This window comes from Falco punctatus (assembly GCF_963210335.1).
Source record: "Falco punctatus genome assembly, chromosome: 7".
NCBI classification, from domain to species: domain Eukaryota; kingdom Metazoa; phylum Chordata; class Aves; order Falconiformes; family Falconidae; genus Falco; species Falco punctatus.
Genome location: NC_137587.1, coordinates 55,002,152 through 55,019,338, shown reverse-complemented (window position 1 = coordinate 55,019,338; position 17,187 = coordinate 55,002,152). Strand labels below are relative to the sequence as shown.

At 36.6% G+C, this 17,187-nt stretch overlaps 1 protein-coding gene across 12 annotated transcripts in view; it reads right to left on the bottom strand.

Annotated features, from left to right (window-relative positions):
* Positions 1 to 13,160: 13,160 nt before the first annotated feature.
* Positions 13,161 to 17,187, bottom strand: part of ZNF280D (zinc finger protein 280D) — a 53,577-nt gene continuing 49,550 nt past the window's right edge. For 7 of the 12 annotated variants that reach the window (XM_080396591.1, XM_080396595.1, XM_080396596.1 and 4 more), the window contains one exon: positions 14,208 to 16,075. In XM_080396591.1, the coding sequence (XP_080252717.1) occupies positions 15,439 to 16,075 (637 nt within the window). In that variant the 3' untranslated portion in view covers positions 14,208 to 15,438. Of the gene's footprint in view, positions 13,733 to 14,207; positions 16,076 to 17,187 lie in introns of those variants that run through there. The other 5 variants (XM_080396593.1, XM_080396600.1, XR_013929655.1 and 2 more) reach the window with 5 other exon arrangements.

Below are 17,187 nucleotides of genomic sequence, written 5' to 3'. Positions count from 1 at the left end.
CAGCCATTGTATCCAAGCTATTTTCGAGTTAACTCAAGCGCAAACACAAGGCTGGCACCCTGAACTGCCTGCACTGTAGATGAACCAAGGCAGAGAAGAACTGGATCAATAGGAATTTCAGTCAGACACCAGGTTCACACACCCATTAACGTATCATTTACAGAACAAAGGCCCTGGAAATTAATAATCCCTGAGGCAATACAATACCCACCTGATAGCTGGCTAACCCCTCCCAGGGAAAAAATAAGCAAAGCCATGATTCCAGCTACTAGAAATCAGAAGAGATGGACTGGAGGGGCAGCGGAGGTGCCTGTGACTGATAGTAAAACACCAGAAGTACTAATGGAATTAGTTCCTCCACTCCTGGAACATCACTCAGTGTTGAGGGGATGGAGAAGATGAAGATCTCAGGAGGAGCTTCAAAAGGCCAAATCTTACTGGCCATATAATAAAAAAAAATATCTTTTGTTTTTAAGGCAGGCATGATGATTGTAGTACTGTATTTATCTTTGGCCAGCTTTATACTCAAAAGCAAACCACCATGCTCTGTTCTTACGGGAGAAATGTATGTATGTGTGTATTTGTGCATTTTAGTAATTTTATGCAAAAGTTAATCCAGTGGTGTGATGAGAAATGCACATTACATTTAAATGAGCAGAGGGAGTAACAAAGAAAACAGATGAATCCCATTACAGGTGTCTGTGAGGAAGAGAATATGGATGTGAAGCTCCAGTTTGAGAATTTTAACAGCTGTCAACATTAAAATACCCCAGTGGGAATTAGAAGAGTAAAGCCTTTAACAAACCTTGCAGGTTACTGATATTTGGCCTGGATATCCACAGAGGGTTGAAATTAATGGAGCAAGGTTTAAACTCAGCCAATGTGCTTAGGATAATTTTGTGTTCTTGGTGAATCTCGTCTTCATCATACAGAATGAACTTCTGCCTTTTACTACAAAAAATCTAGTAGTATTTTAAACCTGCTGAACGTTCAGACCCATATATGCAACCGGAGGACTAAAAGTACCATCTCACTCCTAAATGTAGCACAAGAAGATTTAAACTGTAAGCTATATGAAGAAGCTACATAAACTGGCAACTTGCTATTCACTTGCTTTTAGTTACAGCACCAGAAGGGTGAGCTAGGTTCAATAACAAAGCATACAACAAAGTTCAATCAACTTAACCCCTGTTAATCACAAAAAACCCCGGAGACCCTCCTTAAGAAACAGATATTCACCTTGTTTATAGAAATTCTCCCCACTACTATGAAATCAGCAGTTTTTTTGGTATGATTATTAGAACCAAAACTATGACATCTGCAGTAAGATAGGCTTGAAGTTGCTCCTTCTGCTGGCTGCCCAGGCTACTCAAGAGGTGAAGATGGAGGGGTGCCAGAGGGAGCCCGGCAGACATACTTTGCTGCTCCTACAAAGCACTCCAGCACAAGGAAGCTGAGAATAGCAGTTAACTATCTCTTACCTCAGCAACCGTTCTTATAAATCGAGTCTTCTACCTCTGAAAGAGATACACAACTTTGTTTTGCTAAATTTTATAATTTGATGGAAGCATTCTGCATAAAATGCTTACAAAACACCAGTCATAAATACACCTAAATTATCTGTCGTAGCCTGCTCCTATATTATAGGGACATTGCATGAATAGTATAGTGTACTATATAGTTGCCTTTTGGTCGGTCTAAGAGCTTAGTTATTACGCATCTGTGTTCACACAACCAGCCTTTACCCAAAACAGGGTGAGCAGGGACTTTCTTGCCCTGCCTAAGAAGAAGGGCAAGGTGGCAGGACTGACAATCATAAAGCATATAACCAGGCATCGCTACCTCTGTAAAGATCCCCAGATAACAGAAAACCCACTGGCACAGCAGTTTACCACAGCCTTGTCTATTGTCTATACTCATTTTTTCTCTTCAACAGGATCATAATCCCAGGACAATAAAAATGAACAGTTCTACTGTCACCTACAGTAGCCAGTGTCCTCTCAGTACCACCCTTCTGACTGCTTTTGCACACAGAAGTTGTCAAATACTGGAAAAATAACTAACAGAGAATATTAAGAATAAAAGAAGCCCGCAAGACAGATACAGCTTTTTTAGCACATTCTCTACAAACAGCAGTAACGCACAAAACCAGCGATGAGCACAGATGGTTACCCAGGGTCTGTAAACAACTTACCTGGGCTACCTGTGTCAAATTAGAAGACACTGAGGCTTAGGGATGAGCCTATAATCAAGAAAACAACCCTCCTCTATTTTCAACCTACTTGAGCAAGACAAGTAGAACATGAGAATCCATGCTATTTCTAAAAATTACTCTGAGATACTTAGCATAACCTAGACCTTCTCTTCAGGGGGATGATTAATGGTATTTGAAAATGAGGAACCCATAACGTATGCAAAGTAACAGTTCAGCCTACTTCAATGCAAGACTCTTTAGATCCTAACAGATTATGTAGCATTTCTTCTAGAAGCTCTTCAGAGAAGTCAAATTTATTATACCTTGCCACAAATAAAGAACGAATCGCTGGCAGGGGTACAATGCTTCTTTCAAAGGACTGCAGCACAAATGCACTATAACGTGTTATGTTAAATCAAATACTAGCTCCTGATCTGCATAAAAGATTATTTTGAGAGGGAAACATGTTGTCTTACCTTCACACAAGAGCCCTTTAAAGTCCAAGAATTTTTGGCAAATAACTATGTGGCTTTCTGCAATATGCAGCACTATGCTCAACATTCAAAAAGAAAATACACATTACAGGATCCAAACTACATTGGTATTTCACTTTCAAGATTGAGAGATGCTTGGATTTTAATGCTTGTTTAACTTACTTCAATATTTGAATCTGTATTTAGACATCATTCTCAAAACTTCAACAAATAATGGACAGTTCAGACTGGGAGCTTCCATCTGCTCTGGTAACAAAGAATTAGTTAAAAACATTTTCTTTCTAGCCACCTGGTAAAAAAGGATTCTGACAGTCTGCTCTCCCATACGTTCATCTATCCAGGTAATTTTAAATCAGTAAATAATCACAGGTTCCCAGAAGACTTAATGCTTATTTACAGTTTTGCAAACCATTAGAATACTTACTTCAAAATAAAATGAGCTCCTTTTATGCTTACTTGTCCGCAAAAGAAAAATTATAGAAATAAAAATCAGAATAAAAAGATAACTTTAAAATGGAAGCTGTAACTCTATTTGTGACAGAGGGAAAGAGCAGCTTTAGCTTTCCATGCCAAAGGTGGGAAACTACTCCTATTGTGAAGTCAAGCCTGTTAATTGTTATTTTGAAGGTTATTCATACCAAATGCAAATGCAAGGCCATTTTCAATTGTTTGCAGTACAGAGGATGTCCAAAACACACATCCAGAAACAGGTTAAGAAACCGAGTATTTACATCACAGAAATTAAGAGCAATTTGCACACACACACAAAAAAAATAATAATCTCACATTTTAGCATTTGGCTGAGCCTGCAGACAATCCAAACCTGTACCTCCAGGGATTATTAACACTTTGCTAGTAAATTTAACCTTTAAATTAATTTACTGCAGACTGATGAAAGCAGAAAAAAAGCAGCTGGATTGAAGATCCAAGGTGAATAGAGTACTGCTCTGGTTTCTTATACAAGTCAAACCTGTACTGTGGCTGGAGCAGCATGCTACTCATCTCAAAGTTGCCTGAAGGTTATGTGAAAATTGGCTACATCTTGCAGCACTAGCATCAACTGCCATGAGGAAATCTGCTTAAGTACAGACTGCAGGGTATGGTTTGCAGTATGTACTTTTCAGAAGGTTGCTAGAGAAATGAGGCAGTTCTGAGCATACTTGAAAGAGAAAGGACCTGACTGTAATTAGGGACTAAGTGCATTAGAGGCTTTTAAAATTTCACTTGGATACCAAATTACATATCAGTTCTCTTTCCTTAACAAACAACTACAAAAAAGCTTCTGATCTAAAATAAGCTTCTTCAAAACCGAGTACAGCCGTTATTATTCAGCCTTTATATTGTATCATCACCCTGAAAACACCACCCAATGAGGTCTTGTTGTAGTGTGAGCGTAAAGCAGAAACCCTCTTACAAGTGGCAAAATTCTGAAAAATCAAGATAATTACCACCCTAGCTCATCCTGATTTATGAGGCTATTTTTAGAACAGTATAGGCTGATGTGCTCTGAGCTTTTCTATATTTGCATTAAGTCCTCTGTGATTCCTCCTCTGAAATGTGTGCATATGCTGAGTCCATGTGAGATGCTACCACTGGCGCTTGTCATAAGAATTAAATCCCTCTCAAGCTTGTTTACAGCTCAGCACTTGTCATACTGCTCCCCTGAGCTTCATGGCTGGTTGGTTTTTTTCTTTCTCTTTGGCTCTGTGAAAGATTTAATTTCTTTTTTGTTTATGTGTGTACTTGCACTTGCAGGTGCAGAAAAGAAAAAAATTGCTGTACCCAGATGTTTTGAAGCTGCAGTAGCATACATACAGCTGAAATTAAGGAGAAAAACTGGAGCAGATAAAACCAATTTTCTCATACAGCGTTCTACAGCATAGTTAATAAACCTATCATGTTTCATTGACAAGAAGACTCTTGAATTCAATTTTAGGAAGACCAGAATATTTTATAGCTGCTGCCTCCACTCTTTTGCAAAGAGCTTTTTAAAGTCTGAAGGTGGTCCAATTACTCCTATTTTCAATTTTGCTAATATCTTCTTGTAGTGGTTACAGACTCAAGTCATCAGCACAGCTACTGCATACCAAGCTTAGATCATTACTGAATCCGTTGAACCTCAGAGAGTTTTATCTAGATTTTCAGCCATACTTCGAAAAATATGTTGTATTGTTTTAAACAAAAAAAAACAATAAGCGATCCTTTTGCTTCTGTAGTAATAGGAGAAATCATTGCCTGGACTGCCTGTAGAGACTCTAGTTCCAATATCTCAAATCACATCTAGTTAAGCATGTCTCCCTTTCACAACCGCAGCTGGTTAAGCTTGCAATTCATTTACCCCACCACATACTCCTAACAGTCCATAAATGGGTGCAAAGATTAATGAGCTATGGTTTCGTAGGCAACTACTGTAGCTATCCACCTACAAACACAGTAATGGCTTGTCTGCTTCACCTTAACAGCCTTTCTGCAGTCAGCAGAAGGGCTGCTAATTTCTTTGTTCAAGCTCAGCACATGCATTGAGAACCTCTCCTTAGATATACATGTTCCTAGTCAATTAAGTTTATTTGCACAACTATGTGCAGAACAAAATAGTTCTTTTGTTAACTTTCTTTTATCGACTTCCACCTTTTAACTTTTCTAATCATGCACAATCTGTAATGCAGAACTTGCTGATGATGGGAATGGTAAAAATACAAGCATCTGATGCAGAACCCACTGGAATTTTAAAGGACACCGTTGTGAAACCTGAATAGACAAATCTGCTTTTCTTTTAGCTGTTTTCAGCTTTAGTAACTTCCTCTAGGGCTTCCACTCGGCACCGTATGGAAGAGCCTGATCAGTGTCTCCATGACATGACCTCTACAATCACAGTGTTCTGCCTGCTGTTGCGGTGGGGAAGATGATTTTTAACTTTGTTTTTATATCTATACCTTTGTTGGTTTTTCTCTGTATTTGCAGTTATCGCCAAAATAGTTTCTTTCTCCAGCGAGGTTCAGAATGTTCCTGACTTTAGAATTGATCCAGCATAGTATTCAAAAGTTTAGGGTATTAGAGAGGCACCATGAAATTGGTGAATATTAGCTCTATAAACAAACAAAACTATTTCTTTCTAAACGCTTTGATCTTATATCTCAGCATTACTAACTTTACTATGCACAACTAAAATATACACTGTCAAACTGATGGCAAAGCAGCAAAGATATGTTTTGTGTAAAAAAATGCAGGAGAGAGAGCTCTTTTCCTATGCTTAGAAAAAGAACACAAGGATAGTTAAACTGAAACTGGTTTTACAGCATCCCCAAAATGCAAGGTGTTGCACAAATAAAACAAGTCAGTATTGACTTAATATGTCCTCTGGCAAGCTCAAAGGTTTCCTGCTCTGTGCGTGTTCTTTTCAACAGATTAAGACAAGACATCCTAGTGGATAATACAGGTGAGGTGCAGAAAGTGCTTTTCACCTCCCCTGAATGATATGGCAGTGAAATATACTTAGCTTGATGAAAAGGAATTATTACTTGAGTTTGGACTGAGTGAACTTCGTCTATTACTGACCTTTACCTAATTGGTGTACATTACACTCAAGAATACCAGTTTACAGTCAGGTCAAATCTCTCTGTGCTGTGAAGTAACTTATAACAGACCATTTGGTCAGATGCTGCACAGAATCTCCTGTTTCTTGATAGACACTTCTTCTCGCATTAACGAAAAGATTAAAAGCAGAAGCATTTTGCCTGTACATGTTCTGTATTCCACTCACAGTAAAGTTCCCATTTGCTGCTGCTTCTTATTGATCTTTCATTGCACTGAGGCATCTTGACAATCCAACAACACTCTTCATTTGCTGCTTTGTATTTTCTCTGGAGATTATGTTCAGCAGAATCCCTACCAGCTTTAGCATCACCTATAAGCAAGAGAATATGGCTGTTACTGCAGGGAGTCAGAGGTTCAGGGTGGATATATTTTATCAACTCTGATTAGGGATAAACAAGAGACTGACCTTTGAAACATTTTTTCATAGTTCCCTCCCCCTGCTCCCTCCAGTTTATTTTATGCAGGGTAACATACACATTATATAAGAAATACAATCAAGAAACTCCCATAACAGTGCAAGTGAACTCTAAGCTCTCTCAAACAATACCTTTTGTTTTGATGGACAAAACCAAGGACTGCATAAACACATCAAATACAGAATACATTAATATAAACCACACATGATGTGAGAAGGCAAAGATATATTTCTATTACTGACAAAATACAATGGCAATTCAGAGCATGTTAAAGTTTCCAAGATCCCACTGCTAAAACAGCAGTTCCCTAGTGCAGCTGAATCACCCTGAAAGCTCACAGTTAGAGAAAAAGAGGTCTGCTTTCATGCAGAATTTTGTTTTCATTTCAACAATGATTAAACTTTCCCATATATAATGTCTCTGGATCAAATGCGCTTTAGCTGGGTGGAAGTGCACAAGTCTAGTGACAGTTTGAGAGGCACAGCTGTCCTGCATAGGACGATGCTTCCCAGAGCCCTGAGGGATGTCTGCTTAGCGAACATCTCACCTACTTTTATGCAGAGCAGAGATGAAATCCCATTTCCCTCCACTGAGTAGCTCACCTAGTCAGAAGTGTGCTTCCATTAACAAGATGCTCTAATTCAAATAGAATGGCAATTTTAAAACAATCCATTTAAACAACTTCGTGCTCAAGAGAGCGTAAGGATCGTTGCTGAAATCTACCTTCTTTTTACACAACAAGAAAAGATGACCTCTTTCGTTCTTTATGACTCTGTTCATCCACATCAGGAAAAATAAAACCAAGTTATGTTTTTGTTATAATTGTACATAAACAAGTGTGCGTGTGTGTAAAGGAAAAATAATGGGAATGCAGTAACAGTCTAATGTAGTTAAGACTTCACCTGACTTCCTACATGGCCATCACTCAGCCCCTATCAAGTTCCTTTTTTCCGAAGGTTTCCTTTCCGGCCAAGTTCTTCCTGATTACTCACAGTACTAGGATTCATTTTTAGTTTCTCCATTCTGTCCCAGGTTTACTTAATGATAAGATTTCATATATAAATAATCATAAATTAATGTGTGAGTGATGAACATCTTCCTGAGTAGCAGACTAGTTTTCTACTTTCTAAAATCCTACACTGTAACATTTGAATTTTCAGAATTTATACTGAAAATTAATCTTCTGTAACTGCAATAGGGTGCCCCTGTTGCAACATGCTTGCTTAGATGAACCTAATATGCTGAATTTGTATAGATACAACAACATACATCACATGCATGCAAATTATTAAAGTTGTATTATAACCTTCAAGTCTACACTGAAGAATGTATAGGTCATCCTCAAAAAAAGTTTCTACCTTCAGTGGCAGCAGTTAATTGAAATATACACAACTAATAATGCCTCTGGAGATCCAGCCATAATAAGCAGTTTCCAAAGGAAATGATCCAATAGCTTCATTACTTGCAGCTGTTTGGTTTACTGAAAGCTCACAGAGTTTATTCCTCTTATGGAAATGTTTTCTCCAAAAAAAAGTAGGAATTTCTCTACAACTCCCTACAGACTACTCCAAAAAGCTTTATTTCTTAGGCTGTGGCTTCCCATTCAGCTGCAACTGAATGGCCTAAACTGGCCGTGCTGTTTGTTCTCTGCTGCTGCTTGTTGCTGCTGCCACTGGTCGTTTTTCAGCCTGATCAGCCCTGTGATTTAGCTCAGCATTTTGTATCTGCAAAATCTGGCTATAGCAAGACATAGCAGCTACAGGGGAAAGGGCTGCTTCAATCATTGGAAGCGTTCTTACAGAATCAGAGCCTTACAAGCCTCAGTTTAGCAAATTTATGAGATTAAACTTGGACTCCTCTTGTAAAACTGAGCTACCTTAATCTAAAGAAATCGTAACGGCCAAGTAAAAGAGATGATTTATTAAGCAAGATTAACTGAAGTCCATTGTGTAGTAAGATAGTCCAAAGGGTGTTGGTGATGCAGGTTTACAAGGGAAGAGAATAATCTTTTTTTCCCCTCAACTATATCTGTGGCTAATAATAGAAAGATAAACTTTCAGGTATATAGCCCTTCTTGGGTTGTGAAACCGAAGCAACAAACTGCAGCGAAGTACAAGCTAGCAATAATTAAGTTCATTAATTCCCCAAATTGAAACAAAAGGCGGATTAAACAAATGAAGAGCACACAAGATACTGTAGTGGAGAAATTAGGAGGGTTTTTAAACCCTGCAGGATGGACAAAGAGATCACTATGAAACAGCAGAGTCAACTAGAAGAATGACGCCAAAATTCTAACAGGAATGTTTTAGTTTTTTGCTGTACCCAGTTCATTATCATTAATATCCATTAAAGGTTTGAATTTTAGCTCCCAGGCTCATCTTTCAAACACCTTTGATGATAATGTTGTTTCTGATCTTTACAGACCATACAAATGTAACCTCTGGTCTGATACTGGCACTACACTCTCACTACTATTTTAAATATGCTAAGGGAAACAACTGCAAAGGGAAGGGAGGAAGCTTTATCTTTCAATCCACTGAATAAAACTGGAGAAGAGTTGTGGCCAGAGTGGATTATTATACACATTCCCATCCTTGTAACTTGTATTAAAAGTAACTTGGTATTACTTTTACTAAGAGAAACTTTGGTACGTTTACTGTATTTTAAATACAGATAGTACTTTGATTTCCTTTTATACCATTGAGACTGCTTCTGAAGAGCCCAGAGCACAAGGGATTCCGTTTATGAAATACAATTACGTTTTAGAGTATTAAAAAGTATGTTCTGCTTTAATAAGTTTGTCTTACTAATTTAAATCAAATCAATATTCAGTTCCAAGCAGGTCTATAAACAATAGAAGTATCGTGCATTAAAGTTTTTCTTATAACAAACTTCAAGAAACTCCATAGGTTATCCTCAAGAAAGGCTAAGTCACTATCTGCATTAAAACAGAAGATGACACAGCCTGCCTTGACACTTTCCTGCTGTGGTACTTATTAGCCTGCTATCTCAAAGGCCACTGAAAAGTGACAAGCTATAGTTTAAAGGCTATTTATTTTAAATAGAAGAACTCACAGAACTTCATTACCTAGCAAAGATTAATAAAATGCCACTATTCAGCACTAAGGTACATCTTACTTTAGTATGTAAAACAGCATACATGCCACATTAAGAGCTTTTTCTTTGTTCCATCAAGGAAGATCACACAAGCACTCTTGTCTCCTCTAGGATAACTGGCCTTTCTATGGTCTCAAGAGGGAATCCACTGTATGCTATCTAGGAAAGAAAACAGAGTGGAAAATCACACAAATAGTAGAAAAGCTTCTCTAGCATAAACATGTTGCCTTTAGGCTATTTTTGGGAATTCTGATCTCATACATGTATCTTAACGCTCTTTGCGATCTTTCAGAGCCATTAAAGGTGGATGTGCCCAGCTGCTCTGGTTCCTCTAGTTGCCATTTTAGGAATCAGTAATAAAGCTTCACTTTATCAGATAAAGCACGTTAACCAACCTCTCCTGCATGTTGCACACTGCTAATCATGCTTAAAATTCTGAACTTACTTTTGCTTCTCCTCTGTATAAGTGTCTTGCTTTCCATCACCAGCCAACAACTTAGAAGTTGATTATACACCAACCACCAAGAGAAGGAGCCATTCCAAGACACAAAGGTGCAACCATTTAAATGATACCTAACAAAGACACTGCATTTCACCAAATGTCCTGGGGAAATCATACCACGTGCCATCAACCTGTTAGTTCAAAGAGGAGGTGAAGTCTTCCCAAGAAAATCAAGCACGACACAGGTCTCAGCTGAATTCAGCTGAAAACCTGAGAAACAGGTACACAAAATTCAATCCTTATTTCAGGCAGCAAACATCCAGCTAATTCAAATACATACAGTTTACAAACTATTAAGTATTCGTGTTCCATTTCTTCTATAGCCTTATAAGCCAGGAAAGCGAGGCCTTCTATTTGTTGCTAAAATATCACGACAGGATCAGAATGAAGAAGTCACAAGAGGCTGCAAGAAACAGACCCACAGGTTACTCTCCTTCAGTCAAAAGGATCGATCCTTAATTACACTGCTTATAAGCAAACATAAGAAGGTTACATTTTCAAGGCTACCATGTTATAACGGTCTTTATAAAGGTACCACTACATGCTACCGCATTCACCAAGATTTTTGGAAAGAACAGCTCTTTTGAATTAAATGCTGAATGTTGAGAATTCAGTGAACTAAAATTTGAACCAAAGTTTATTTACATTAAATTCAGAACATAAGAAATTAGTTTAGCAATGCTGCCTAAAAAAAGGAGAATTGGTTGCTGACAAGCTAAAACTTCCTGATCATGGAATTACTTACTTAAAATTGTGTAATACAGCCCATACGTGTAATTTAAGCACTCAATTTTCTTAATAGGAAGCTAAATTTGCCCAAATATAAATGCAGATATACATATAACATTACAGTTATCCTTGTGGTTGTCACAGAAACCTCAGCCTCTCTGAAATAACGGTCTGAACAGCAAAAAAACCTCAACAAAACCAACACATTTTTACATCAATAAACACATTAGCTTTATAGCACCTTGCAGGCATAACAACTATGTTAATCTCCCCCAAAATGAAGTGTTTCACAGCTAAATATTTTTCTCTTTTTTTAAATCTGATGCAATACAGGAAACATCAACTTAACATGGTTACTTTGGGTCAATGAAATGACTGAAAATTAAAGTCTTAGAACTCCAACAGTGAGCCAGAACTCCAAGGAGCACAGCAAAGAACTTTCTGCATAATTCCTGTAAACTAATAGGAAATACCAGTCAACATACTTTCCCTTTTAGCACTGAATTAATGGGGGAAAGTTAGAGTCAAAATTATGAACTGTCCTTTTGAGCTACATTAAAACTAGACTGAAGTTTTATTAAAAGCAAAAATCATTCGAAGTAATCGTGAAACATACTTACCATTTTTTTTTTATTAGCAGCATATTAAGCATACAACAAATAAATATAGGTTGCAACTCGACAGAATAAGCTCACAAGCCTCAAAAATCAAACACTAATAAAAACAAAAGAGAGAACAATCAGGTATAAAATTTGCCCTACATAAAAAATTTCTAGATAGTCTTCTACCAGAACTCTACTGTGACAGCCTACGGCCAACAGTCTTTGGTGCAATATTAGGATATACTACAGCATAAAAAAATAACTGCTTTCTACACCCCAGCATAGAAATAATAACACTTAATGCCTACAGAAAAGCTTTGAGATCCTTTATTTAAAGTTTTGCAGAATACTAAAGCATTACTTAAGATTCGTTACCCTGACCTTGTTTCTAATGGCTTCTGGCAGTAAAGCACCACTTTGTGATTTTTAACCCTATTGCCTAGGGTTCTCCTCTCTCTCTCCCCCCATTTCCAGGAAAAGAAAAGCGAACATGGTTTTGTTATAAAGATTTTCTCGTTTAAAAGACATCCACCAATACTCAGAATTCAGTATGTGCTATGATTTGATCAGATATTTTTTTTCCCCCCTGGGTTTACTCATCCATTCTGTTACAGAAAAACCAAACCACAACCCAACCAAAGTTTCTTTCCCAAGCTGCACAAGACAAACCGACATGTTGGCTGCACTTGAGGAAGCTCCAAATGACTGAACACTCAACTGACCGTAAGCTAGTAATGACAAGAGTTTTCCATTAAATGCAAATAATGAAGAGAGCATACACATGGCATGTGTTTTCCTTAAAACTAAATGTTATATAACAATCTGCAATGATTACTTAACCAAATACAGTGAATGTCTTGAGATGAGGGGAAACAGTGATTCTAGTGTGAACACCAAGAATTAACTTTAAGTTAGTGGGTTTTGGTAAAGCAGTGAAAACTTGAGGTAAAACGTCTTCCCAAGTACAAAAACCAGAGGTGGCACAGAGGAAAAACTACTAATGGCTAGATGGAAAAAACCTTCAAATTACTCAGAAACAAACAAAAAATCAATTATGTGCAGTCACGTTCAAATAACTCAAAACTCATTCCATGTAACTTGATCCTCTGGAGTGACTTCTGCCAAAAGTACCAATTTAACTTATCTCCAGGAAACCTCCAAAATGACATGACAAGAGTATAATGTTCATAATTATGCAGTCTCCTAGTATTTAGTCACCGAATTAATTACTTCATACAGGAAAAACCATAATGCATTTCAGTTTTTCTCCTTCACAAAAATACCATGCCACTGTTTTCATGATATACCTTACTTGCTATTTAAAGCTATCTAACAGTCTTGCTAGAACAATCCAGTTGTCTCTCACCTCTTCCTTTGGAAGGGCTATTAGATATTTGGGTGTTTTATACCTAACATTACCTTTTATATAAGCATTCTCTACATGATTTGAAACAAGCAATGATTTACATATTAGGCATGTAGGAATGTATGTATCTACTTCTACCAAATAGGCAGATTTTTCAATCCGAGTTTTATTTTCCAACTTTTCTCAACAGTACATGGCCATTATTAAAATGGGAAATGTTTTAAAAATTTAATTGCTTAAGAAAAGACAAATGTGAGGAATTTATAAGCAAGTATCATACAACTGGTTCCAGGGTTTTTTTATATTAATCTTTTCCAACACCACAAGTCAGAGCATTATTCAAAATCTATAATTTGCATGGAAGATCAATCGGCTTAAAAATACTATAGAGATTCCTCTGGGTTTAAACTCAGATGCATTCAGGAACTCCTTTAGTAACATATACATCAACTTCCATAGCTGATTAAGTCCTTTAAACTGTCCTCATTGTGATGTATTTTATAATCTTCCACATGTAGATGCATGAAGACATCAGACTGGTTAATCATCGCTTGAGTTAACGATTTCACTAAAATTTTTTTAAAAAACAAAGAATACCGCAACTTATCGCTCTCAACTTTTTCATGTGTCTTGCTATTTGAAGTTCTTAAAATGGCAAATCTTGAAGAGCTGTGACTATGTAAATTGTTCCAATTTTCTTTTTAAAAGTCTTCTAAACCTGCATGGATGAAAATTAAGATGCAATTCAAAATTTAAGTCATATAACTCTTAAGAGTTTGAAGCAATTTTTGAGATGTTGAGATACATGTGGTTTATTTAGAGGCTCCAAAAATAAGCTGGATGGTCTCTAAATTTTAATATTGTTGCTGATTAGACTCATTTAGCAGCTGAGCCCAGTTAACCTAGGAGGACAGAGCAGACTTCAACTGCATGCTGACAGCCCAGAAAAATATCTCTATACAACCTGGAAAAGTTAGCACACAGCTACAAAAATATGTTCATGCATAGGCACTTGCTCATTTAATTCTTAAAAAACCCCCAACAACCAAACAAAAAAGCCCCGTAAAGTCTCAATTTCACAATTTTAAAATTAAATAGTTTTTGGAACTGTCACTAAATCTTTTAAAAAAAAGATGTGGGAAGACAATGCCCAAAGATTCAAGCTGAGCATAAAATTATGCACAAAGACAAAATTTTGTTGCAAATATTTACTCAAAAAGTAATAATTTACAGCAGTGCTTTAATAGCTGTTCAAAACATTTAACATTCATTAGAAACAAAACTGTAAGTCAAAAGCACATTCTGAATGTTTCAAATGGAGCAGTGAAGTCATAAGAGCAAGCTACTGTTAATCATATGCATTCCTACATCTAGCTGCTAACTAGGAGACAAAAAAAAACCCCAAAAATAAACCAAAACCAGCAGCCATCTTTCTGTACACAATTTAGACTACAAAAAAACCCTGAAATTGAACTGTACAATTCTACTTTATACGTCCTTGTGTCCTTTTTGTAACAGTTAGCCAATAGCAGCTGCAAAATGGCAGAATGCATGCCTGTTGATGTTTCCAGTTTGGGGGTTTCCTTATTTTTGTTTAAAACAGTTTTTACATTAAACCGTACTTTGGTGTGACTTACAGACCATTCCTACAGGTCTACAGCTAAGAATGATTAAAACAATGGTAAAAGCCTAACAGCTACGGTACTTCCAGCAGTATGTTCTACTTTATACAGTTATGTTCGGTAATTCTGCACAGCCTGAACACTGAAAACCCCACAAATATATATTTTTATTGTAATAATTCCACTTTCACTGAAAGTTTATTAAGGTAAGCTTACAGCCTGGCAGGATTACACCTGTACAGAGGTGCACAGATTCATATAATTCTGTTAACATGCTTTTACAGACAGGAATGTGACACCAAGTCCAAAGGTTTATGTTCACCCAAATTATCAGCAGACCAATAACCATCATTACAAGTGTGCTCCATTTCAGCATCAGAAGTGAGTTCATACTAAATGCCACTATTTAATGATATTAACACTGAAGGATTTAAAAAAATATTTTCTTGGCAAACAAATCACCTTATCCCAGGCTAGTTAACTATAAAAATTAGCATTTATTCCTCCTTTCAAATGTCAGCCTAATAAGATATATCACATCCAAGAGACAGGAAGATATATTTGAATGTGTTACCTTTTGTAAATTTAGCGAATTCAGTTGTACATATACATACATGCTATCTTCATATGCAAAATTTTCCTTTAGAGTCTCTTCCTCTCCTTCACACACACACCCACCCACACCCTCCCCCCCCCCTTTTTTATTTTATTTTTAACAATTAGCATCAATGAGCACACTCATCAGGAATGGTCCATGGTGTTCTTACCATTGTTTATAACAAACAATAGAATTAACATAATTTCAGCTCGCTTCATTTTCGTCTGTCTTGTTTACAGTTGTTTCCATTCTGCTGGGACTGCTTTCTTTAGAAGTCTCATCTGTTTGTTCAGAGGGTTGTCCGGCTTTCTTTGATGAAGGTGCAACATTACCTTTTTGAAGAATTTCAGTAGCTTCATGTTCTAGTACCTCTGATGGAGTCAAAGGCTCCAAATGAATACTGCCTTGTTCACTAATGTCTGAACTAACAGATTCAGGTTCATCTCTTTTTCTCAAGAACTGCTCAAAACTAACATCTTCACCCAATGTTAGTTTCAAGTCCCTTGCGTTCATTGCTGAAAGTGTAGTTTCATCCAAGCTATGTACCTTAGTTTGCTCATTCAAGGTAACACTATCAGAACTTTGGCAAGTTTTCAACTCACTTTCATCAATAATACATTTTTGTTTCTCATCTACTAATTGTTTGTTATTATCTGAATCACAACATGCTCCTTTCTCATGCAAAGGAATCTTTGAGCTGTTGTCAGGGAGTTCCAAACTAGGAACATTTTCTGTATTTGACAATGATGAGTTTTCTTCATTTTTTTCAACTGATGCAACTTTTTGAGTTTGATTTCTAGTGCATTCTTTTGTTTCATCTGAAGAGTCATGCTCTTGTGTGCTGAAAAAAACAAACCAAGTTATTTTTATAATAGATGAAATAAAGCAACACATGGTTGTACTCTGCAAAGTGACTTTCAAAGCAGTATTATAGATTTCCTATTTGGTATATCTCACAAATTTTCATAGCAAGATGGATTGAATTTAACAGCTGCATTTTTCTTACCTATTTACAAACAACTTTGTATTTAGCAGTCAATCAGTATTCTTTAGTTCTTGTATTTCATCTCCAGAAAGGAAGGTTAAGTTTTCCCCTTTGTGTGACACATGGAATTTTCCAAAACACAACGTTAAGTTCCTCTACCTGCACAGCCTCTTTGACATAGATGCACATAAAACTACTTCGAAACTTTCGTTGATGACATGCAAAAAAAACCAAGCCAATTCGTATCTCTATACTGACCAACTGACTCTGCAATACTAATGAGAGTAAAGCAAGAAAAAAGCTAACAGTTGGGAATCTAAATTAACTTAAATCTAAAATTTAGTTCAGCAACTACAAATTTGGATTCACTGAAAACATGAATCTGAGAAGTAGCATTTTCAGTCAGTTCTCAGAGTAAAACTGTTTATAGATCAGTACTGAACTATGCAAGTAAAAATGAGAATCTTACTGTATAATAAAACCTAAAACGTACCGTATTAACTTTGTAGAAACTGCTTGTTTAAACCTTGTATTATTTCAGTAAAGCCACATGCACACAGTACTTTAAGGTGACCAGGAAAAAAAGAAATGCTCCAAAGACAAACTGAACTGTATACTACAGATGCCATCTGTACCCACAAAAATACAAAATAGTCTGGTCATATCGCTATATACAATTTGCTTACATGCTCATATTCCAACATTCAAAATCCTAAATACTAGTTTATAATATTTCTCTTCATTTTTTCCAGGAACAAAAGCTTCTCCCATCCTTTCAATGATGTAGCTCAATTTTTGCTGTAAAGATTTAAATTTGGTTAAAGTTTAATGATTTCTAACCCATTCAAAATTTCAGAATAATAAGTAGCTCAAATTACCTAACATGATGATGGTGACAGACGAAAGAAAGCAGGGGGGGGAAGATGGAAGAACAACAGTTGGTCTGATTTCAGATAAAAATTCTATAT